General features: G+C 44.3%; 1 protein-coding gene across 1 annotated transcript in view; it reads left to right on the top strand.

Moving 5' to 3' along the window:
• The window catches only part of LOC139277622 (DNA topoisomerase 1-like), a 92,102-nt gene that overhangs the window by 30,539 nt on the left and 38,734 nt on the right, over positions 1-22,829 (top strand). Inside the window, exons 4-8 of the mRNA XM_070896335.1 lie at positions 2,436-2,562; positions 3,777-3,838; positions 4,408-4,500; positions 6,216-6,285; positions 20,986-21,077. Of these exons, the coding sequence (XP_070752436.1) occupies positions 2,436-2,562; positions 3,777-3,838; positions 4,408-4,500; positions 6,216-6,285; positions 20,986-21,077 (444 nt within the window). The remainder of the gene's footprint in view (positions 1-2,435; positions 2,563-3,776; positions 3,839-4,407; positions 4,501-6,215; positions 6,286-20,985; positions 21,078-22,829) is intronic.

Genomic DNA, 22,829 nt, shown 5'->3' with positions numbered 1-22,829 from the left:
TACAGACAGCGGTGACCCATAACTCACCATAATCAGAACAAAGTGACTTGCCCTCTTTAACTAACTGGAAATGTCCTCTTTACAGCACTTGAAATGGGAAACTCGGCAAGCTCCTGTGCAGTACCTTCCTCTTTCCCCTCTCCTCCCCTGCGCATGTTCTGGCAGTGTGTTCTTAGACGACATTGACTCTGAAAGGAAATATTTCCTGGAATCTGACCTTCTTTACTTTTGTCTCTGGATTTTCTAAGCATGCCTTCCATTCCTGCCATACCTACCAATCTCAAATAACTCATCTAAGCCTGCATTTCTCCAAAATAAATAATCCTAACTCTTGGAGCCTATAACTAAGCTCAGAGCCCTTAGTTATTGGTATCATTTTCATTGTCTTCCTCTGTACCTGCTCTAGAGCCTTGATGACCTTCACCATCTGCAGGGTTTGAAACTGTACAGTAAGTGCAAATGTACCAGAGCCTTATATAGCCTATGTATAGTACTCTTCACTTGATATTTTATGATGCATTCAACATAAAACCTTCTTTGTTTTTTATTTTACCACCTCACACAAGTCATTAGCTGTTGTCTCTCAGGTCTTTTTCTTGATCCATTACATTTAATGGGTATCCCTGTGTGCTGCAAGCATGCCTGTCTTTTCTTTGATTGATTTTGCACTCGTCCATGTTAAATGATGTCTGCCACATTCTGGCCCATTCATCTAACTTGACTACATCAGCCTGCAACCAGTTGATCTGATCGGAGTCAGTTAGCTTCCTTCACATTTTCCTCTTGAGTTTTGATTTAAGCCCCAGTCCCTGCCCCCTCATGAATGAAAATGAACACCAGAGATTTCAGTAAAGCCTTGTGGAGCACCACTCCTGAGCAAGTCCCAATACAATCCACTCTCATTAATAACAGCCCTCTGCTTATACAATTTCAACCAGCTATCCGGCGTGGACTCGTTGGGCCGATTGGCCTGTTTCTGTGCCATATATTCTGCCCTATAATTTTTTAAAAATTCATTATCTGGATGTGGGCCTCGTTGGCAAGACCAGCATTTATTGCCCATTCACAGTTTCCCTGGAGAAAGTGGTTTTCTTAAACCGCTGCAGTCCATTTGGTGACAGTACTCACACAATACTGCTGGGTAAGGAGTTGTGAAGTTTTGACTCGGCGATGATTAAGGAACTGGGCAGATATATGTCCAAGTCTGGGGGTTGTGTGACTTGGAGGTAAAGGTGTTCCCTTGCACCTGCTGCCCTTGTCTTTCTGGATGGTGGAAGTTGTGGTTCTGGGTGGTGCTGCCGAAGAAGCCTTGGTGAGTTGCTGCAGTGCATCCTGTAGATAGTACACGCTGCAGCCACAGAATCCTGTATTTTGTTCTAATTATCGTGTTACTTTATCAAATTAGAAATAGAGACTTGCAGGAATGGACGGCTGATGTGTGGACATTATTAGAAGTGGAAAATCGTTGCTGAGTTATCTGCCAGGGCTCCCTCTAACTGAGCCGGGCTGATCCTGAGCCTGTGCTGCTACCAGTGACCCACTAAAAGATTCTTACTCTGCTGTTGTCCTGATCCTATGTTTCCCTCTGGGCCACACTGCAAATGTAATGTGGAGCCGAAATGCAATTGTTAGCTAAAGTATTACTAGCTCCGTGTGCTGTGGTAGTAATTCCTGACATTGTCACTCTGAAGGACAGCCTTTGAATCGGAACCAACTTGTGCTGTAGCATAACTTTTCTCACTGAAAATGCCAACCCAAGTTGTGCTGTGTGATACACACTTGGGATTTTGGATCCATTCATGGTCTGTGCAGCGTTAGCTGATTGAAATTAGGGTGACTGCACGCGCATAGTCGTTGGTCATTGCACACATGGGCTATGGGGAGTGGAGTGGGGGGGTAGACCATAGCCAATGTTCCCCACTCTTGATCGCTATTCATTGACTCTGTGAGAGTAATTTTAACCTGACTCACTGGGCAGGAGACCCACAGGATGGCGTGGAATGCCAGTTTTACACCCCACCTAATATTACTCCACGTTGATTTCAATGGACAGTTGTTCCGTATGATGGGAAAAGCTTATAATAGGATATCTAGTTTGGCTATCCATTTAATGGAGAGTAAATTTGGGCGCGGTGTAGTATCGGCCTTGCACTCCATCCCGCCAGTTTGCTGACGGGCAGATTCGGTTAAAATTACCCCGTGTTTGAATTATCGGTTTATCTCTAAAAGGTCAGACTCTGCTGCAATGATCCCGCATAGTCTTAATAACCTGCCAACTCTCAGTTGTTTGGGCTCATTTGAAGAACTCTGGAGGCGCAGTTGGTGACTAATGGAGGAGGGAAGAAAGTTGGCAGGAACAGTGTGCCTTGTATAGCATGTAAACCTACAGTGTGGCTTCTGTAGCCCAGTGTCACGGACCTCTCTCTGTTTTGCAGTGAGCACAAAGATTCTTCGGAGAAGAAACACAAAGATAAAGAAAGGGAGAAAGACAAAGTAAAGCACAGAGATGGGAGCTCTGACAAACACAAACATAAGGACAAGGAGAAAAGGAAGGAGGAAAAGGTATTGGAGTTGAAGATAGCTGGCCATTAACCAATTGTCATTTGTTTCAACCTACTTTGCGCAGACATTTTATTCGAGGGTAAGCTAGCATCAATAATAGTTAGAAACCTGTTCCATTGTGCAACTAATGCATCCAATGTCCATGTTGTCCCCCTACCCCACACGTACATGTCTAAAACACATTCCCATTCTACCACCACACAGTTCCACCAGCATTCAGTTGCATGTGTGAACTGTTTTCAACATGTCACAGGTTGAGTTTGGCTCCCTATTAACTGGTGTAGCCTGGCCACAATGTTGTCCAGATTCTTTGCAGGGCCCAGAATAGCTGGTTAATAACTCACCGTAAAACTATACCAGTATCAAGGTTACTGCAGGGAGAGGGTGCATTTGCAATCTGTAAAGGAAGGACTTGTTCATTTTGAGAATCAATGGTCTGGGTGAAGAGGCTCTTGTTGAAAAAAGGCCCTCTGCTTTTAATTTTATGTTACGGTTTCTACAGATCATTTACAAGGGGAATTTTCTGGAAAAAATGCATTTTATTTGCTTAAAATGAAAAGGAAGTTGTTTGGCTTTGTGCTACATTGGGTTGAGGGGCGATGTTGGGTATGTTGTACCCATGCTCTCTAGTGTTTAGAAGAATGAGAGGTGATCTCATTGAAATATATAAGATTCTGAGGGGGCTTGACAGAATAGAAGCTGAGAGACTGATTACCCTGGCTGGAGTCTAGAACTAAGCGCAATGGTCTCAGGATAAGGGGACGGCCATTTAGGCCTGAGATGAGGAGAAATTTCTTCACTTAGAGGGTTGTGAATCTTTGGAATTCTCTACCCCAGAGCGCTGTGGATGCTCAATCATAGAATATATTCAAGGCTGAGATCGATAGATTTTTGGACTCTAGGGGAATCGAGGGATTATGATGATCAAAGGTGGGAAAGTGAAGTTGAGGTCGAAGATCAGCCATGATCTGATTGAATGATGGAGCAGGCTCGCAGCCTACTCCTGCGTATGGCCTACTCCTACTCCTAGTTCTTAATGTATCCTTCAGGCACAAGGCAGGGTTCTAGGGTTAGATATTTGATTTAACATGAAAGCACAGGTAGGCATGAGAGGTGCCCTTGTGCTAAAGTCAAGAGGTGTTCTTGGATATGCTTGTATTATTATAGTTTGTAGAGAAGAGACTACGCTTACTAACATTTTTTTTCTTTAATAGGATAAAGTCCACTCGAGTAGTAGTTCTGGAGATAAAGTGAAGAAAGAGAATGGTTTCACAAGGTAAGGGTCCCCTGTGTCGACCGTTGGGCACCGAGTGCGTTTAGTCCCGAGCTTTTACAATGCATGCTCAGTGCTAACCTAAAGGAGGTGGAAACTCTTGGGAAGTGACGATAGGGGTGAAAGAAAGTAACTCCTGCAGAGGGCAAGCGGTGAAGGGGAGAGTCCCTCATTTTTGTGGGAGCAGCCGTCCTGTTAAAGGTTTTCAAAAATCTCTTTCAACCCGAATGCACTGAAATAAGATTGCGGAGTTGGGTTTTTTAACAGATGCCTTGTCCCCTTTGTAGCGGGTGTGCTCCAGGGAAGTCTTAACTGTACTGTTTTATCTTTTCCTGGGTTGTCCTGGTTGAAAGAAGGATCACCGTGCTAGCGATTCCCTGTACTTGCACCTCTTGGAATTGTGGAATTATATGGGGGTAAACTCGATTAATCTGGCCACATGAACACGATTGTGTAGATTTAGAAACTGATAGGCTGTTTTAAGGCTACCTGCTCTATAAAATGAACCACTTGGTTATACATGAGCTGAAAGTTTCTTTTTTGTATCTCGATTCCCTTTCTGTCCTTTTTAGCCCTATTCGTATAAAGCAGGAGCCAGATGATGATTACGTCCCAGCCATTAAAGTGGAAAACAAACCAATGAAGAGAGCCCGTGTAGATGATGAGTAAGTTTCCTTATTAAAGCTCTGCATAGTCCTTGTATCAGGTATAACATTTGGTGGGGTGTGGGAGACGGGCGGAGGAGAGAAAAAGAGAAATGCCCTAATGAAAACAAAACAGCTGGTGTGATGCCCATTTCCTGGGTGGTGCTAGTTCGACCACCAGAAAGGAATGTTATGGGTAGAAGTCTGAAGAACTCTTTCTCTCTCATTGTGCTCAGCAAGGTCTCATGCACAGCAATGAGAGAAATGACCGGCTTGTGTGTTTTTGCCAATGGATCTTTTACACCCACCTGAGTGTATAGACGGGGCCTCGGTTTCACCTCTCATTCCAAGAGGCTGCACTTCTGCATTGAAATGTCAGTCTGGAGTTTTAAGTCTCTGGAGTGGAGCTTGAACCCACGACCTTCTGACTGAGGTGGGAGTGGTATCTCTGAGCCAAGGCTGACACCCTAGAAGATGAGAGATTTTCCACTGAAAGAGAAGCCCCTCCCTTCATTGTCTTTCCAAATTGACTCTTGTTTTTATATTTTTTTGTTAAAATCCTAGGATATTGGGAACTGCTCTGCTAGTGGTTCATAAAAGGAGCACTGAGTCTGCATCTAGCCCAAGGTTTTAGCCCACTGCACTTTGCTTCTATTACCTATTCCGCAGCTGAAATGCTCGTGTAGTAAAAGTCATGAGCCACACTACCTGCAGGAACTGGTATTGCAGTTGTATTTCCTGCTGTTTATTCTTTCACAATTTCTAAAATTTTCATTAGTTTTATATTTATTTAAAAAAAATTCTAATCTCTCCTGGAGCTGATAACTTGCATGGCACAGGAGAAATAGGTGATTTTCTTGGCAGTTATGCTGGTGAGGTACCAGAGGGTTGTTGTTCATGGTTGATCCTGGTTAGCAACTGCAGGTGACCATACAGCGGAGTCACAGACGCTCTGGCCTCCTGCATTCCTGCCTGTGGCTGTCGAGGTCAGTCGTGCCCTTGATGCTGCCCGAGGCTGAGTCTGCGTAGGGTTAAACCTTGGGCCATCCTGGTCCGTGTTGCTGAACCACACTCTGGACGACCTTGGGCTAGAGAGAGGTGCGAGACCATCCATTGACTTTGGGTGGAAATCGTACCTGACTCCGCTGTGGCGCTCACCGTGAGCAACTTTCCTTCCAACACTTGCCTCCAGTCCCGTACATGAAAAATGTCCATTTTAGATGAGGAAACTAAGGTGGTCTACTCCTGTCTCCGAATTGTCCACAGGATGGGTCAGTGCTTTTTTAGGAGAGAAAGGGCGAAAGTAGGAATAATGATGAGACTTTAAAACTCGGTCTTGGAAGTGAAGGAAAGATGAGCAGCTTGGAGTGATGGGGGCAAGAAAGAGAAGAGAGTATCTGTGCATAAATCACCACAACTGGAGATAAATCTCGCCTCACCTGATTTTTGACATTGCTTCCATTCTTTAAAGCAATTAATAAGTCTTGTTGCTTTGTATAAATAGAAGTGTTTGGACTGCGAGTACAATGTAAGCTGCAAAGTAGATGGGAGTGGTGGCCTTTACCTTGTTCAAAACCAGACACTATAAACCCATGGGGTAGGGATTTCATTTTGCTGCATTGTCATTATCCTGAGCCTTACTTATTAAGCCTATAATTGTGGGCCGTAATGGCAACAGTTAAGTTATGTACAGCAAAAGTCTCTTAAATGTAATCTTATGTGTCTGTCTATCCTAGTGTTGATTTTAAACCCAAGAAGATCAAAACAGAAGATGTCAAAAAAGCCAAAAAAAGAAAAACTGAAATGGTAAGTGTGGTGTTTTCTTTAAAAAAAAATTTCAGGGTCTCTGGGTTCTGTGTTGAGCGAGCTGGAACAATCTAATTTTTCTAAATTATAAGAACATAAGAAATAGGAACAGGAGTAGGCCATACAGATTGTAATACAGATTAAGGATGAGGAAGTTGTATCAGAAACGAGGGTACTATGCTTAAACAAAGGGGACTACAGTGGGATGAGGGCAGAGTTGACTGGAAACAAAGACTAAACGGTGGCACAATTGAGGAACAGTGGAGGACTTTTAAGGAGCTCTTTCATAATGCGCAACAAAAATATATTCCAGTGAAAAAGAAGGGCGGCAAGAGAAGTGATAACCAGCCGTGGATAACCAAGGAAATAAAGGAGAGTATCAAATTAAAAACCAATGCGTATAAGGTGGCCAAGGTTAGTGGGAAACTAGAAGATTGGAAAAATTTTAAACGACAGCAAAGAATGACTAAGAAAGCAATAAAGAAAGGAAAGGTAGATTACGAAAGTAAACTGGCGCAAAACATAAAAACAGATAGTAAAAGCTTTTACCGATATATAAAACGGAAGAGAGTGACTAAAGTAAATGTTGGTCCCTTAGAAGATGAGAAGGGAGATTTAATAATGGGAAATGTGGAAATGGCTGAGACCTTAAACAATTATTTTGCTTCGGTGTTCACAGTGGAAGACACAAAAACAATGCCAAAATTTGCAGGCCACAGGAATGTGGGAAGGGAGGACCTTGAGACAATCACTATCACTAGGGGAGTAGTGCTGGACAGGCTAATGGGACTGAAGTTAGACAAGTCCCCTGGTCCTGATGAAATACATCCCAGGGTATTAAAAGAGATGGCTGAAGTTATAGCAGATGCATTCGTTATAATCTACCAAAATTCTCTGGACTCTGGGGAGGTACCAGCGGATTGGAGAGCAGCTAATGTAACGCCTCTGTTTAAAAAAGGGGGCAGGCAAAAAGCAGGTAACTATAGGCCGGTTAGTTTAACATCTGTAGTGGGGAAAATGCTTGAAACTATCATTAAGGAAGAAATAGCGGGACATCTGGATAGGAATAGTGCATACAAGCAGACGCAGCATGGATTCATGAAAGGGAAATCATGTTTAACTAACTTACTGGAATTCTTTGAGGATATAACGAGCATGGTGGATAGAGGTGTACCAATGGATGTGGTGTATTTAGATTTCCAAAAGGCATTCGATAAGGTGCCACACAAAAGGTTACTACAGAAGATAAAAGTACGCGGAGTCAGAGGAAATGTATTAGCATGGATAGAGAATTGGCTGGCGAACAGAAAGCAGAGTCGGGATAAATCTGTCCTTTTCCGGTTGGAAATCAGTGGTTAGTGGTGTGCCACAGGGATCAGTGCTGGGACCACAACTGTTTACAATAAACATAGATGACCTAGAAGAGGGGACAGAGTGTAGTGCAACAAAATTTGCAGATGACACTAAGATTAGTGGGAAAGCGGGTTGTGTAGAGGACTCAGAGAGACTGCAAGGAGATTTGGATAGGTTAAGCGAATGGGCTAAGGTTTGGCAGATGGAATACAATGTCGGAAAGTGTGAGGTCATCCACCTTGGGGAAAAAAAACAGTAAAAGGGAATATTATTTGAATGGGGAGAAATTACAACATGCTGTGGTGCAGAGGGACCTGGGGGTCCTTGTGCATGAAACTCTTTTGAGTTTATCTGTGAAAACATAAAACATTAAACGGTGCCACCCGACCTGGGTGACACTCCAGACATTTACAAGGCCCTTTTTTTTTTTTCCCCCCTTTTTTGTGTTTTTTTTTGTGTTTTTCTTTTTTTGGTTTTTTTTTTGGGCACTAAAATCACAATTTTCCCCAGTGCCCCCTATAAAAGGGAAGGGGGACACTAAAAGCACCGGCAATTAAAACAAATTAAACTTAAAAACGTAAAATCAAATTAAAATTTGGTTGCCGGGCGTGATGATGCACTCCAGTCCCTCCGGTGCCCACCTCTCGCGGAAGGCCGCGAGCGTACCGGTGGACACCGCGTGCTCCATCTCCAAGGACACCCTGGACCGGATGTAAGAGCGGAAGAGAGGCAGGCATCCTTGTGCATGAATCCCAAAAGGTTAGTTTGCAGGTGCAGCAGGTAATCAGGAAGGCAAATGGAATATTGACCTTCATTGCGAAAGGGATGGAGTACAAAAGCAGGGAGGTCTTGCTGCAACTGTATAAGGTATTGGTAAGGCCGCACCTGGAGTACTGCGTGCAGTTTTGTTCACCTTACTTAAGGAAGGATATACTAGCTTTGGAAGGGGTACAGAGACGATTCACTAGGCTGATTCGAGAAATGAGGGGGTTACCTTATGATGATAGATTGAGTAGACTGGGTCTTTACTCATTGGAGTTCAGAAGGATGAGGGGTGATCTTATAGAAACATTTAAAATAATGCAAGGGATAGACAAGATAGAGGCAGAGAGGTTGTTTCCATTGGTGGGGGAGAATAGAACTAGGGGGCACAGCCTCAAAATACGGAGGAGCCAATTTAAAACCGAGTTGAGAAAAAATTTCTTCTCCCAGAGGGTTGTGAATCTGTGGAATTCTCTGCCCAAGGAAGCAGTTGAGGCTAGCTCATTGAATGTTTTCAAGTCAAAGATAGATAGATTTTTAACCAATAAGGGAATTAAGGGTTACGGGGAGAGGGCGGGTAAGTGGAGCTGAGTCAACGACCAGATCGGCAATGATCTTATTGGGTGGCGGGGCAGGCTCGGGGGGCTGGGTGGCCTGCTCCTGTTCCTAATTCTTATGTTCTTATGTTCTTATACGGTCCCTCGAGCCTGCTCCGCCATTCAATAATATCATGGCTGATCTGATCATGGACTCAGCTCCACTTCCCCGCCCGCTCCCATAACCCCTTATCCCCTTATCGTTTAAGAAACTGTCTATCTCTGTCTTAAATTTATTCAATGTCCCAGCTTCCACAGCTCTCTGAAGCAGTGAATTCCACAGATTTACAACCCTCAGAGAAGAAATTTCTCCTCATCTCTGTTTTAAATGGGCGGCCCCTTATTCTAAGATCATGCCCTCTAGTTCTGGTGTCCCCATCAGTGGAAACATCCTCTCTGCATCCACCTTGTCAAACCCCCTCATAATCTTATACGTTTCGATAAGATCACCTCTCATTCTTCTGAATTCCAATGAGTAGAGGCCCACCTACTCAACTTTTCCTCATAAGTCAACCCCCTCATCCCCGGAATCAACCTAGTGAACCTTCTCTGAACTGCCTCCAAAGCAAGTATATCCTTTCGTAAATATGGAAACCAAAACTGCACGCAGTATTCCAGGTGTGGCCTCACCAATACCTTATATAGCTGTAGCAAGACTTCCCTGCTTTTATACTCCATCCCCTTTGCAATAAAGGCAAAGATACCTTTGGCCTCCCTGATCACTTGTTGTACTTGCATACTATCCTTTTGTGTTTCATGCACAAGTACCCCCAGGTCCCGCTGCACTGCGGCACTTTGCAATCTTTCTCCATTTAAATAATAACTTGCTCTGATTTTTTTTCTGCCAAAGTGTATGACCTCACACTTTCCAACATTATACTCCATCTGTCAAATTTTTGCCCACTCACTTAGCCTGTCTATGTCCTTTTGCAGATTTTTTGTTTCCTCAATTTGATTGTGGTTTGGAGCTGTTTCATGGTTGTGGAAATGCTTGTTATGGATCGTTGAAAGGATAGTGAGTTCAGTTTCTAATGACCCTTGAGTAAGCAGCCTTGCTAAAAGGTTCTCCTGGTGATGTCTCATGTGAAAAACTCCTGAAGCTGTGATGTGGCAAAAGGGCCCTTCCTTCCCTGCCCATCACGCTGTATGAAGGCTGTTTTTATTTTGTGACCTATCTCCAAAATGCCCAAGCATCTTAAAACAGGAACTTTGCTTCCTTTTGAAATCTTGGGGTGCTTTTGAGGGGAAGTAGCATCTGAATTGATATTTTAATGAGTCCGTATTAATAGTCTGAGGTATTTACACACGGGAGAATATTCTGAAGCAAGGCGGAAGTGAGTCTGAAGTTTAATCGTGTGACTTTTTTTGACACCTGGTTTGTGTAAATATACTATTCTGGACCTATGGTTATTTTTCCTTTTTTGTAAATCACTTCTTTCCTGCCAGGGGCCTGAAACCTGCCTTCTAATGTTTGTCATACATATTCGATCACAGTCTAGTTAACTAAATTGTTACCTTGGGTCACAAACTTGAGTCCCTTTTGCTTCAGGCATAGCCACTAGATTCCTGCAATATTTCCAATTGGATGGGGTCAGGTGGGGGAATATGGAGCAACATTTCTTAGTTTACGCTCTGTTAGAAAAGCTTCATCTGGGTCTGATGGGTTCTTGAAGTTGTGAGTGAGGCAGAAACAGCTTAGCTTATCAGCGTTTGAAGAATCTGGACTTGCTGTACTGAGGCTGGGGAAATGTCAGCATCTCGGGAATTGGCCACGTTGATCACTGAGACTACAGGGAGCTGTTTGGGGAGCTGACTTTTGATCGCGGAACTAATACTAATGCAAGTTAGTGAAATAATATGGAGTAGAGATCTGAATGAAGCGGCAGTTGGCGAGAGGCGGGAGCAGCGTTGGAGCGGCCTATAAAGGCCCAGCGGGTGTTCCACAGGCAGCGGCAGTTGGTGAGAGGCGGGAGCAGCGTCGGAGCGGCCTATAAAGGCCCAACGGGTGTTCCACAGGCAGCGGCAGTTGGTGAGAGGCGGGAGCAGCGTCGGAGCGGCCTATAAAAGGCCCAGCGGGTGTTCCACAGGCAGCGGCAGTTGGTGAGAGGCGGGAGCAGCGTCGGAGCGGCCTATAAAAGGCCCAGCGGGTGTTCCACAGGCAGCGGCAGTTGGTGAGAGGCGGGAGCAGCGTCGGAGCAGCCTATAAAGGCCCAGTGGGTGTTCCACAGGCAGCGGCAGTTGGTGAGAGGCGGGAGCAGCGTCGGAGCGGCCTATAAAAGGCATACCGGTGCAGCTACAGCAGGAGAGAAAGCAAAAAAGAAGTAGAAAGGAATCAAAAGGTGACGTCACAGCCAAGGGGGTAAGTGATTGGCTGGTGATTGGTGAGTAGCTTTTCTTTTTATTTTTATGTCAGTAAGTAAACTGTAACATTGTTATTACCAATTTAAGGGTATCTAAAGGTTAAGGCATGGCAGGAGAGCTCGGTCACGTGATATGCTCCTCCTGTGCCGTGTGGGAACTCAGGGACGCTTCCGGTGTCCCTGACGACTACGTGTGTAAGAAGTGTATCCGCCTCCATCTCCTGATGGACCGCGTTGCGGAATTGGAGCTGAGGGTGGATTCACTCTGGAGCATCCACGATGCTGAGAATGACATAAGTGGCACGTGTAGTGAGTTGGTCTTACCGCATGAGAAGGATCCACAGCCAGCTAGGGAATGGAAGACCAGCAGGAAGAGTAGTACAAAGATGGTAGTACAGGGGTCCCATCTGGTCATCCCCCTGCAAAACAGATACACTGTTTTGAGTGCTGTTGAGGGAGATGACTCATTAGGGGAGAGCAACAGCAGCCAAGTTCATGGCACCATGGCTGGCTCTGTTGTACAGGAGGGCATAAAAAAGAGTGGGAGAGCGATAGTGATAGGGGATTCAATCATAAGGGGAATAGATAGGCGTTTCTGCGGCCGCAATCGAGACTCCAGGATGGTATGTTGCCTCCCTGGTGCAAGGGTCAAGGATGTCTCCGAGCGAGTGCAGGACATTCTGAAAAGGGAGGGAGAACAGCCAGTTGTCGTGGTGCACATTGGTACCAACGACATAGGTAAAAAAAAGGGATAAGGTCCTACGAGACGAATTTAAGGAGCTAGGAGTTAAATTAAAAAGTAGGAGCTCAAAAGTAGTAATCTCGGGATTGCTACCAGTGCCACGTGCTAGTCAGAGTAGGAATCGCAGGATAGCACAGATGAATACGTGGCTTGAGCAGTGGTGCAGCAGGGAGGGATTCAAATTTGTGGGGCATTGGAACAGGTTCTGGGGGAGGTGGGACCAGTACAAACCGGACGGTCTACACTTGGGCAGGAACGGAACCAATGTCCTAGGGGGGAGTGTTTGCTAGTGCTGTTGGTGAGGAGTTAAACTAATATGGCAAGGGGATGGGAACCAATACAGGGAGACAGAGAGAAACAAAAAGGAGACAAAAACAAAAGACAGAAAAGAGATGAGTAAAAGTGGAGGGCAGAGAAACCAAAGGCAAGAAACAAAAAGGGCAACTGAATATAAAAGGGCTGCAGGAGGGGTAAAAACTAAAAATCATGGTTTAAAAACTAGGATGGAAACACTCTACCTAAATGCACGCAGCATTAGAAATAAAATAAATGAGTTGACGGCACAAATCATTACAAATGGGTATGATTTGGTGGCCATTACAGAAACATGGTTGCAAGGTGGCCAAGACTGGGAATTAAACATACAGGGGTATCTGACGATTCAGAAAGATAAGCAAGAAGGGAAAGAAGGTGGGGTAGCTCTGTTAATAAAGGATGATATCAGGGCAGTTGTGAGGGATGATATTGGCTCCAATGAACAAAATGTTGAATCATTGTGGGTGGAGATTAGAGATAGTAAGGGGAAAAAGTCACTGGTCGGCGTAGTTTATAGGCCACCAAATAATAACTTCATGGTGGGGCGGGCAATAATCAAGGGAATAATGGAGGCATGTGAAAAAGGAACGGCAGTAGTTATGGGGGATTTTAACCTACATATCGATTGGTCAAATCAAATCGCAGGGGGTAGCCTGGAGGAGGAATTCATAGAATGCATACGGGATTGTTTCTTAGAACAGTATGTAACAGAGCCTACAAGGGAGCAAGTCATTTTGGATCTGGTCCTGTGTAACGAGACAGGAAAAATAAACGATCTCCTCGTAAAAGATCCTCTCGGAATGAGTGATCACAATATGGTTGAATTTGTAATACAGATTGAGGATGAGGAAGGTGTGTCAGAAACGAGCGTACTATGCTTAAACAAAGGGGACTACAGTGGGATGAGGGCAGAGTTGGCTAAAGTAGACTGGAAACGAGGACTAAACGGTGGCACAATTGAGGAACAGTGGAGGACTTTTAAGGAGCTCTTTCATAATGCACAACAAAAATATATTCCAGTGAAAAAGAAGGGCGGCAAGAGAAGAGATAACCAGCCGTGGATAACCAAGGAAATAAAGGAAAGTATCAAATCAAAGACCAATGCATATAAGGTGGCCAAGGTTAGTGGGAAACTAGAGGATTGGGAAAATTTTAAGCAACAGCAAAGAATGACTAAAAAAGCAATAAAGAAAGGGAAGATAGATTACGAAGGTAAACTTGCGCAAAACATAAAAACAGATAGTAAAAGCTTTTACAGATATATAAAACGGAAAAGAGTGACTAAAGTAAATGTTGGTCCCTTAGAAGATGAAAAGGGGGATTTAATAATGGGAAATGTGGAAATGGCTGAGACCTTAAACAATTATTTTGCTCCCGTCTTCACAGTGGAAGACACAAAAACCATGCCAAAAATTTCTGGTCATAGGAATGTGGGAAGGGAGGACCTTGAGATGATCACTATCACTAGGGAGGTAGTGCTGGACAGACTAACGGGACTGAAGGAAGACAAGTCCCCTGGTCCTGATGAAATGCATCCCAGGGTATTAAAAGAGATGGCGGAAGTTATAGCAGATGCATTTGTTATAATCTACCAAAATTCTCTGGACTCTGGGGAGGTACCAGCGGATTGGAGAGCAGCTAATGTGACGCCTCTGTTTAAAAAAGGGGGCAGGCAAAAGGCAGGTAACTATAGGCCGGTTAGTTTAACATCTGTAGTGGGGAAAATGCTTGAAACTATCATTAAGGAAGAAATAGCGGGACATCTGGGTAGGAATAGTGCAATCAAGCAGACGCAGCATGGATTCATGAAAGGGAAATCATGTTTAACTAACTTACTGGAATTCTTTGAGGATATAACGAGCATGGTGGATAGAGGTGTACCGATGGATGTGTATTTCCAAAAGGCATTCGATAAGGTGCCACACAAAAGGTTACTGCAGAAGATAAAGGTACGCGGAGTCAGAGGAAATGTATGAGCATGGATAGAGAATTGACTGGCGAACAGAAAGCAGAGAGTCGGGATAAATGGGTCCTTTTCCGGTTGGAAATCAGTGGTTAGTGGTGTGCCACAGGGATCAGTACTGGGACCACAACTGTTTACAATATACATAGATGACCTAGAAGAGGGGACAGAGTTGTAGTGCAACAAAATTTGCAGATGACACTAAGATTAGTGGGAAAGCGGGTTGTGTAGAGGACAAAGAGGCTTCAAGGAGATTTGGATAGGTTAAGCGAATGGGCTAAGGTTTGGCAGATGGAATACAATGTCGGAAAGTGTGAGGTCATCCACCTTGGGGAAAAAAAACAGTAAAAGGGAATATTATTTGAATGGGGAGAAATTACAACATGCTGTGGTGCAGAGGGACCTGGGGATCCTTGTGCATGAATCCCAAAAGGATAGTTTGCAGGTGCAGCAGGTAATCAGGAAGGCAAATGGAATGTTGGCCTTCATTGCGAAAGGGATGGAGTACAAAAGCAGGGATGTGTTGCTGCAACTGTATAAGGTATTGATAAGGCCGCACCTGGAGTACTGCGTGCAGTTTTGGTCATCTTACTTCAGGAAGGATATACTAGCTTTGGAAGGGGTACAGAGACGATTCACTAGGCTGATTCGAGAAATGAGGGGGTTACCTTATGATGATAGATTGAGTAGACTGGGTCTTTACTCGTTGGAGTTCAGAAGGATGAGGGGTGATCTTATAGAAACATTTAAAATCATGAAAGGGATAGACAAGATAGAGGCAGAGAGGTTGTTTCCACTGGTAGGGGAGGCTAGGACTAGGGGGCACAGCCTCAAAATACGGAGGAGCCAATTTAAAACCAAGTTGAGAAAGAATTTCTTCTCCCAGAGGGTTGTGAATCTGTGGAATTCTCTGCCCAAGGAAGCAGTTGAGGCTGGCTCATTGAATGTATTCAAATCAAAGATAGATAGATTTTTAAGCAATAAGGGAATTAAGGGTTATGGGGAGAGGGCGGGTAAGTGGAGCTGAGTCCACGACCAGATCAGCCATGATCTTATTGAATGGCGGAGCAGGCTCGAGGGGCTAGATGGCCTACTCCTGTTCCTAATTCTTATGTTCTTATGTTATGATACTCTGCGATGCACAAGGCTACAACAACTGAAGGCTTGGCAACCAATTTTAGTTATTTTTGAACTCGTCTACTACAGACAGTAATGGTTTCCAATCTTGTGGCCCACATAGTAAAACTGTAACTGCCTTATTGAAGGAAGCAGTTACTGGGGATCAATCTGCTCACTCAAAGTCATGTGCTCCTTCAAATCTTTTTAATGTGATCGGTGGAGTACCCGTTGCCCCCTTTTTCTTCATTTGTCATGATGTCTATGACCAAGAGATCTGGCACATGTCCTGGTCTTTGGCTGCTGCCAGTTAGACCTGTAACCAGTCACCCAAGATGTGCAAAATAATTACCCAATTTGGAAGAAGCAGCAGCCTCAAAGCACTTGGACCAGGAGCAGAGTCTGAACCTGTCCTTCATTTCAAATATGGTTTCTAGAAAATTGTCATGGGATGCTTTTTGTAACAGCTTTTATTTAAAAAAAATCACAGTAGTCAAATAGTGTCACTAAATGGTGATGCCATGTTGCCGTGCAGTCAGCTTGGCCCAGTTACTGCACAATCCTGAGTCAGAAGGTGGTGGATTCAAGCCTCACTCCATGAGCACCAAATGCTGGCTGACTCGTTAACAATGCAGCTTTCTCTCAATACTGTACTGGAGGTTCTGTCATTCAGGCGTGCTATGTCTCTTGATGTGGATGTTGAAGTACAATGGCACTACTCCAAATAGGAATACTGAGTTCATTAGGTGTTTTAGTCAATGTCTGTTCCTCAAAACAGTGCCACTGAAAACAGATAATTGGTCATTCGTCTCATTGTTATTTGTGGGACTTTGTACAGAAAATGGATGCCACATGGATTCACAGAACGATACAGCACAGTAGGAGGCCATTCGGCCCATTGTGCCTGTGCCAGACCCTTTGAAAGAGCTATGCAATTAGTCCCACTCCCCTGTTCTTTCCCCGTAGCCCTGCAGATTTTTCCATTTTCCTCTACAGGAAGATCGCCTTTTTGGTCCCCAATCGGCCCCAACCTTTCTTTTACTACCCATTTCCACTTTATATGTTTATAATAGACTTCTGGGGTTCCTTTTATGTTACCTGCTAATCTTTTCTCATGCATTCTCTTTGCCCCTCCTTTCCTTTTTTAGTTCTCTCCTGTACTTTTTATATTCAGCTTGGTTTTCTACTGTATTATGAACGCGACACTATCAGAAGCTTGCTTTTTTATTTCATTTTAATTGCTATATCTTTAGTCATCCAGAGAGCTCTAGCTTTGGACATTGTTCCATTTTCCCTCATGGGAATGTGTCTAGTCTGCACCCTAACTATCTCCTCTTTGCTCATTTACTGTCTTACCTGCCAATCTTTGATTCCAATCCACCGGGGCCAGATCCCTTTACAACTCACTTAAATTAGCTCTCCTCTAACTAATATTTTCACATTTGATTTTTCCTTATCTTTTTCCATAACCACTCTTAATTGTTGCCCAGCTAACCTAAATCATATGATACTGTGATCACTGTTCCCCAAATGCTCTCCCACTGAACATGCTCCACTTCTCCCCCCTTATTCCCTGGAACTAGATCCAGCACTGCTTCCTTCCCCGTTGGGTTGGAAACTTACTGATCAAGAAAGTTCTCTTGTACACATTTCAGGAATTCCTCCTCTTTCCCCCCCACACCCTCCCCCCCCCCCTTTTCCATTTACACTATTGCTATATTGGGTTCATTGAAGTCTCCCATTATCACTGCTCTATAAAGTTCTTGCAACTTTCTTCAGTTTGCCTGCAATTTTTCTCCCCTATCTCTTTTAGTTACATCTTTCGAATCCTCAGTTACATAGAAACATAGAAAATAGGTGCAGGAGTAGGCCATTCGGCCCTTCTAGCCTGCACCGCCATTCAATGAGTTCATGGCTGAACATGCAACTTCAGTACCCCATTCCTGCTTTCTCACCATACCCCTTGATTCCCCTAGTAGTAAGGACTTCATCTAACTCCTTTTTGAATATATTTAGTGAATTGGCCTCAACAACTTTCTGTGGTAGAGAATTCCACAGGTTCACCACTCTCTGGGTGAAGAAATTCCTCCTCATCTCGGTCCTAAATGGCTTCCCCCTTATCCTTAGACTGTGTCCCCTGGTTCTGGACTTCCCCAACATTGGGAACATTCTTCCTGCATCTAACCTGTCTAAACCCGTCAGAATTTTAAACGTTTCTATGAGGTCCCCTCTCATTCTTCTGAACTCCAGTGAATACAAGCCCAGTTGATCCAGTCTTTCTTGATAGGTCAGTCCCGCCATCCCGGGAATCAGTCTGGTGAACCTTCGCTGCACTCCCTCAATAGCAAGAATGTCCTTCCTCAGGTTAGGAGACCAAAACTGTACACAATACTCCAGGTGTGGCCTCACCAAGGCCCTGTACAATTGTAGCAACACCTCCCTGCCCTTGTACTCAAATCCCCTCGCTATGAAGGCCAACATGCCATTTGCTTTCTTAACCGCCTGCTGTACCTGCATGCCAACCTTCAATGACTGATGTACCATGACACCCAGGTCTCTTTGCACCTCCCCTTTTCCTAATCTGTCACCATTCAGATAATAGTCTGTCTCTCTGTTTTTACCACCAAAGTGGATAACCTCACATTTATCCACATTATACTTCATCTGCCATGCATTTGCCCACTCACCTAACCTATCCAAGTCGCTCTGCAGCCTCATAGAATCCTCCTTGCAGCTCACACTGCCACCCAACTTAGTGTCATCCGCAAATTTGGAGATACTACATTTAATCCCTTCGTCTAAATCATTAATGTACAGTGTAAACAGCTGGGGCCCCAGCACAGAACCTTGCGGTACCCCACTAGTCACTGCCTGCCATTCTGAAAAGTCCCCATTTACTCCTACTTTTTGCTTCCTGTCGGACAACCAGTTCTCAATCCATGTCAGCACACTACCCCCAATCCCATGTGCTTTAACTTTGCACATTAATCTCTTGTGTGGGACCTTGTCGAAAGCCTTCTGAAAGTCCAAATATACCACATCAACTGGTTCTCCCTTGTCCACTCTACTGGAAACATCCTCAAAAAATTCCAGAAGATTTGTCAAGCATGATTTCCCTTTCACAAATCCATGCTGACTTGGACCTATCATATTACCTCTTTCCAAATGCACTGCTATGACATCCTTAATAATTGATTCCATCATTTTACCCACTACCGATGTCAGGCTGACCGGTCTGTAATTCCCTGTTTTCTCTCCCTCCTTTTTTAAAAAGTGGGGTTACATTGGCTACCCTCCACTCCATAGGAACTGATCCAGAGTCAATGGAATGTTGGAAAATGACTGTCAATGCATCCACTATTTCCAAGGCCACCTCCTTAAGTACTCTGGGATGCAGTCCATCAGGCCCTGGGGATTTATCGGCCTTCAATCCCATCAATTTCCCCAACACAATTTCCCGACTAATAAGGATTTCCCTCAGTTCCTCCTCCTTACTAGACCCTCCGACCCCTTTTATATCCGGAAGGTTGTTTGTGTCCTCCTCAGTGAATACCGAACCAAAGTACTTGTTCAATTGGTCCGCCATTTCTTTGTTCCCCGTTATGACTTCCCCTGATTCTGACTGCAGGGGACCTACGTTTGTCTTTACTAACCTTTTTCTCTTTACATATCTATAGAAACTTTTGCAATCCGTCTTAATGTTCCCTGCAAGTTTCTTCTCGTACTCCATTTTCCCTGCCCTAATCAAACCCTTTGTCCTCCTCTGCTGAGTTCTAAATTTCTCCCAGTCCCCGGGTTCGCTGCTATTCCTGGCCAATTTGTATGCCACTTCCTTGGCTTTAATGCTATCCCTGATTTCCCTTGATAGCCACGGTTGAGCCACCTTCCCTTTTTTATTTTTACGACAGACAGGAATGTACAATTGTTGTAGTTCATCCATGCGGTCTCTAAATGTCTGCCATTGCCCATCCACAGTCAACCCCTTCAGTATCATTAGCCAATCTATCCTAGCCAATTCACGCCTCATACCTTCAAAGTTACCCTTCTTTAAGTTCTGGACCATGGTCTCTGAATTAACTGTTTCATTCTCCATCCTAATGCAGAATTCCACCATATTATGGTCACTCTTCCCCAAGGGGCCTCGCACAACGAGATTACTAATTAATCCTCTCTCATTACACAACACCCAGTCTAAGATGGCCTCCCCCCTAGTTGGTTCCTCGACATATTGGTCTAAAAAACCATCCCTTATGCACTCCAGGAAATCCTCCTCCACCGTATTGCTTCCAGTTTGGTTAGCCCAATCTATGTGCATATTAAAGTCACCCATTATAACTGCTGCACCTTTATTGCACGCACCCCTAATTTCATGTTTGATGCCCTCCCCAACATCACTACTACTGTTTGGAGGTCTGTACACAACTCCCACTAACGTTTTTTGTCCTTTGGTATTCTGCAGCTCTACCCATATAGATTCCACATCATCCAAGCTAATGTCCTTCCGAACTATTGCCTTAATTTGCTCCTTAACCAGCAATGCTACCCCACTTCCTTTTCCTTTTATTCTATCTTTCCTGAATGTTGAATACCCCTGGATGTTGAGTTCCCAGCCCTGATCATCCTGGAGCCACGTCTCCGTAATCCCAATCACATCATATTTGTTAACATCTATTTACACAGTTAATTCATCCACTTTATTGCGGATACTCCTTGCATTAAGACACAAAGCCTTCAGGCTTGTTCTTTTAACACCCTTTGTCCTTTTAGAATTTTGCTGTACAGTGGCCCTTTTTGTTCTTTGCCTTGGGTTTCTCTGCCCTCCACTTTTCCTCATCTCCTTTCTGTCTTTTGCTTTTGCCTCCTTTTTGTTTCCCTCTGTCTCAGTTACATCATCCTTTTCTAGTGCTATAACAGTATCTTTGATCAATACACTAGCCAGGAATATTAAGCGCCCACTCCTTCCCCTGTTTGAACCAGGTCTCTTGTTATGGCGACATGTGCCCGCAGCTCGCTAATCTTATCCACCATGCTACCATATGCATTTACGCACATGCACTCTAAACCCATCTTAATCTGCCTTGCCCCCCCCCCCCCCTCCAGTCTGATCACTTCTATTTCGGAACTACTTATATTTATTCTAATTCTGTTTTTCTCTCCATCCTCTGTGCACCTTGTATCTCCTCTCTAATGCTTCATCTTGTTGCCCTAGAAACAGTGACTGCACTTCAAAGTAATTCATGGTATGTTAAGCATTTTGACATCCTGACAGACAATGATGAGATGCTATATTTAATACAAGTTTTCTCTTATAATATAATCATGGTTTGTGATTGTGCTGGGAACTGAAGTGCCCGCTGATTGTGCCATGGGTGCCTAACATAGCCACAGTTGTAGATTCTGGAGGTATATCTTTCTGTGGGTGCAATAACAGCAGTGTTTCTGGGGCTGGAATGTTGTGCTGTCACTGAGCCTCAATCTTCCCTTTCCTTACAGGAAACAAAGAACAAGAAGTCCAAAGTTAAAGTGGAAAGTGCTGGGCAGGAAAAGAAGAAGAAAAAGAAGGAGGAGGAGGATAAATGGAAATGGTATGGTTCTGTAGAACATACTGCATAGGGTGTGGACTCCTGTTTTCATGCTGTTTCCTTCCTCACCCCCTACCCAAACCAGGATGGACAGCCGACTTGCTCCAGTTCTTCTGTAACTGGATGCTTGCTGGGAGAACCCTAGAATGACTTGGTGTTTTACAGTGCTGTGGTCTTCCTCTAAGACTCCACCCACTGATTCTCTGCTAACCTCGTGCCCGCCTCCTCCTTTAAATCTTTCTTCCTGTTGAGTTGCTCAGTCGTACAATTGAAGCTGGTATGGTTGGAAAGAGGAGAAATATCTTCAGTGAGCTCTTTTTTTCTCTTGTTTTAAATAGCCTTGAGTACTGAGAGTGTTAACATAAGAGCATAAGAATTAGGAGCTGGAGTAGTCCATTTGGCCCCTCGAGCCTGCTCCGCCATTCAGTAAGATCATATCTGATCTTGGCCTCAACTCCACTTCCCTGTCTGCTCCCCTTAACCCTCGACTCCCTTGTTCTTGTAATCCCAGCACTCAACATTCATCAGGATTTTCTTTGGGTTTCTGGGTTTTCTCAAAAAGTTGTTCGGAGATCAGTGGGTGGTCAAAACTTTTCATTGTCCTCCGTAATTTCAGGCTTGGCATGTATCTGTCAGTCGCGATCCAATGGCTTCCTTTTGTTTATTCCATAAGCAGGAGCTCATCCAAAACTCATCTGCGCATATCACAACTCGCGCCAAGACCCGTTCACCCATTCCCGTGTTCACTAACCGACATTGGCTCCTGGTCTGGCAACATCTCAATTTTAAAAATTCTCATCCTGGTGTTCAAATCCCTCCATGGCCTCGTCCCTCCCTATCTTTGTAACCTCCTACACCCCTCCCAAGAACTTGGTGAATTGGAGGAAGGGGGAAATTCAATTTCTATTCCTGCCCTCTACAAAGCAATGAGTTGGCACTGCAGCAAGCTAAGCCATCACTGTAGAACCATAGAATGTTGCAGCACTAGAAGGAGGCCATTTGGCTCATCGTCCCTGTGCCGTCGTTTTTGAAAGAGCTATCCATTAGTCCCACTCCCCCTGCCATTTCCCCATAGCCTCTGCACATTTTTGCCCTTCAAGTATTTATCCAATTCCCTTTTGAAAGTTATAGAATCTGCTTCCAGCCCGCTTTCAATCAGTGCATTCCAGATAATAACTAATCGCTGCGTTTGTTTTTTTTTAAAAACCTCCCCGTCTCCCCTCTCCACCTTAAATTAGAATATTAAAAGCCAAAAGCTAAAAGACGCAGAAAAGTTCCCCACCCCCACTTAAAAGTCAGTCGTTGGGGAAAATGACAGATCTCTGGTTTCTGACCACGTTGAAATTTTATGAGCGTGTGTGTTGGGGTGGCGCTGAAAGTAGAATCTGGAGTTCCCACACTTCCCCTCCCCCCCCCCCCCCCCTCGCGCTCTCCACTTCTCCCACCCACTGACCTGTGATGACAAACAGCAACCATGATGTGGGTTGTGGGACAGACCGTGCAAACCCTGACGCACACAGCATTAAACTTTTCACAACCACGTGGCTAACCTGCAGCAGCTGAAGTAGGAATTTTTATATTGCTTTTGATTTCCCCTCTTGGAAAAGTAGTTTTTCTTTTCTAGCATTCGTTGCTTTTGACCTGGATTTGTGCTTTTTTAATCTAAAGTTTTTATTGGCCAATTTGTTTTCCTTGCCCCTCCCCCACCTGTGGCCGTTGATGAACTGAATGTGCAGCTTCCAGCTTCTGGTTAGA

This window comes from Pristiophorus japonicus, chromosome 12 (assembly GCF_044704955.1).
Source record: "Pristiophorus japonicus isolate sPriJap1 chromosome 12, sPriJap1.hap1, whole genome shotgun sequence".
Taxonomy (NCBI): Eukaryota; Metazoa; Chordata; class Chondrichthyes; family Pristiophoridae; genus Pristiophorus; species Pristiophorus japonicus.
This window is presented reverse-complemented; position numbering and strand designations above follow the sequence as displayed.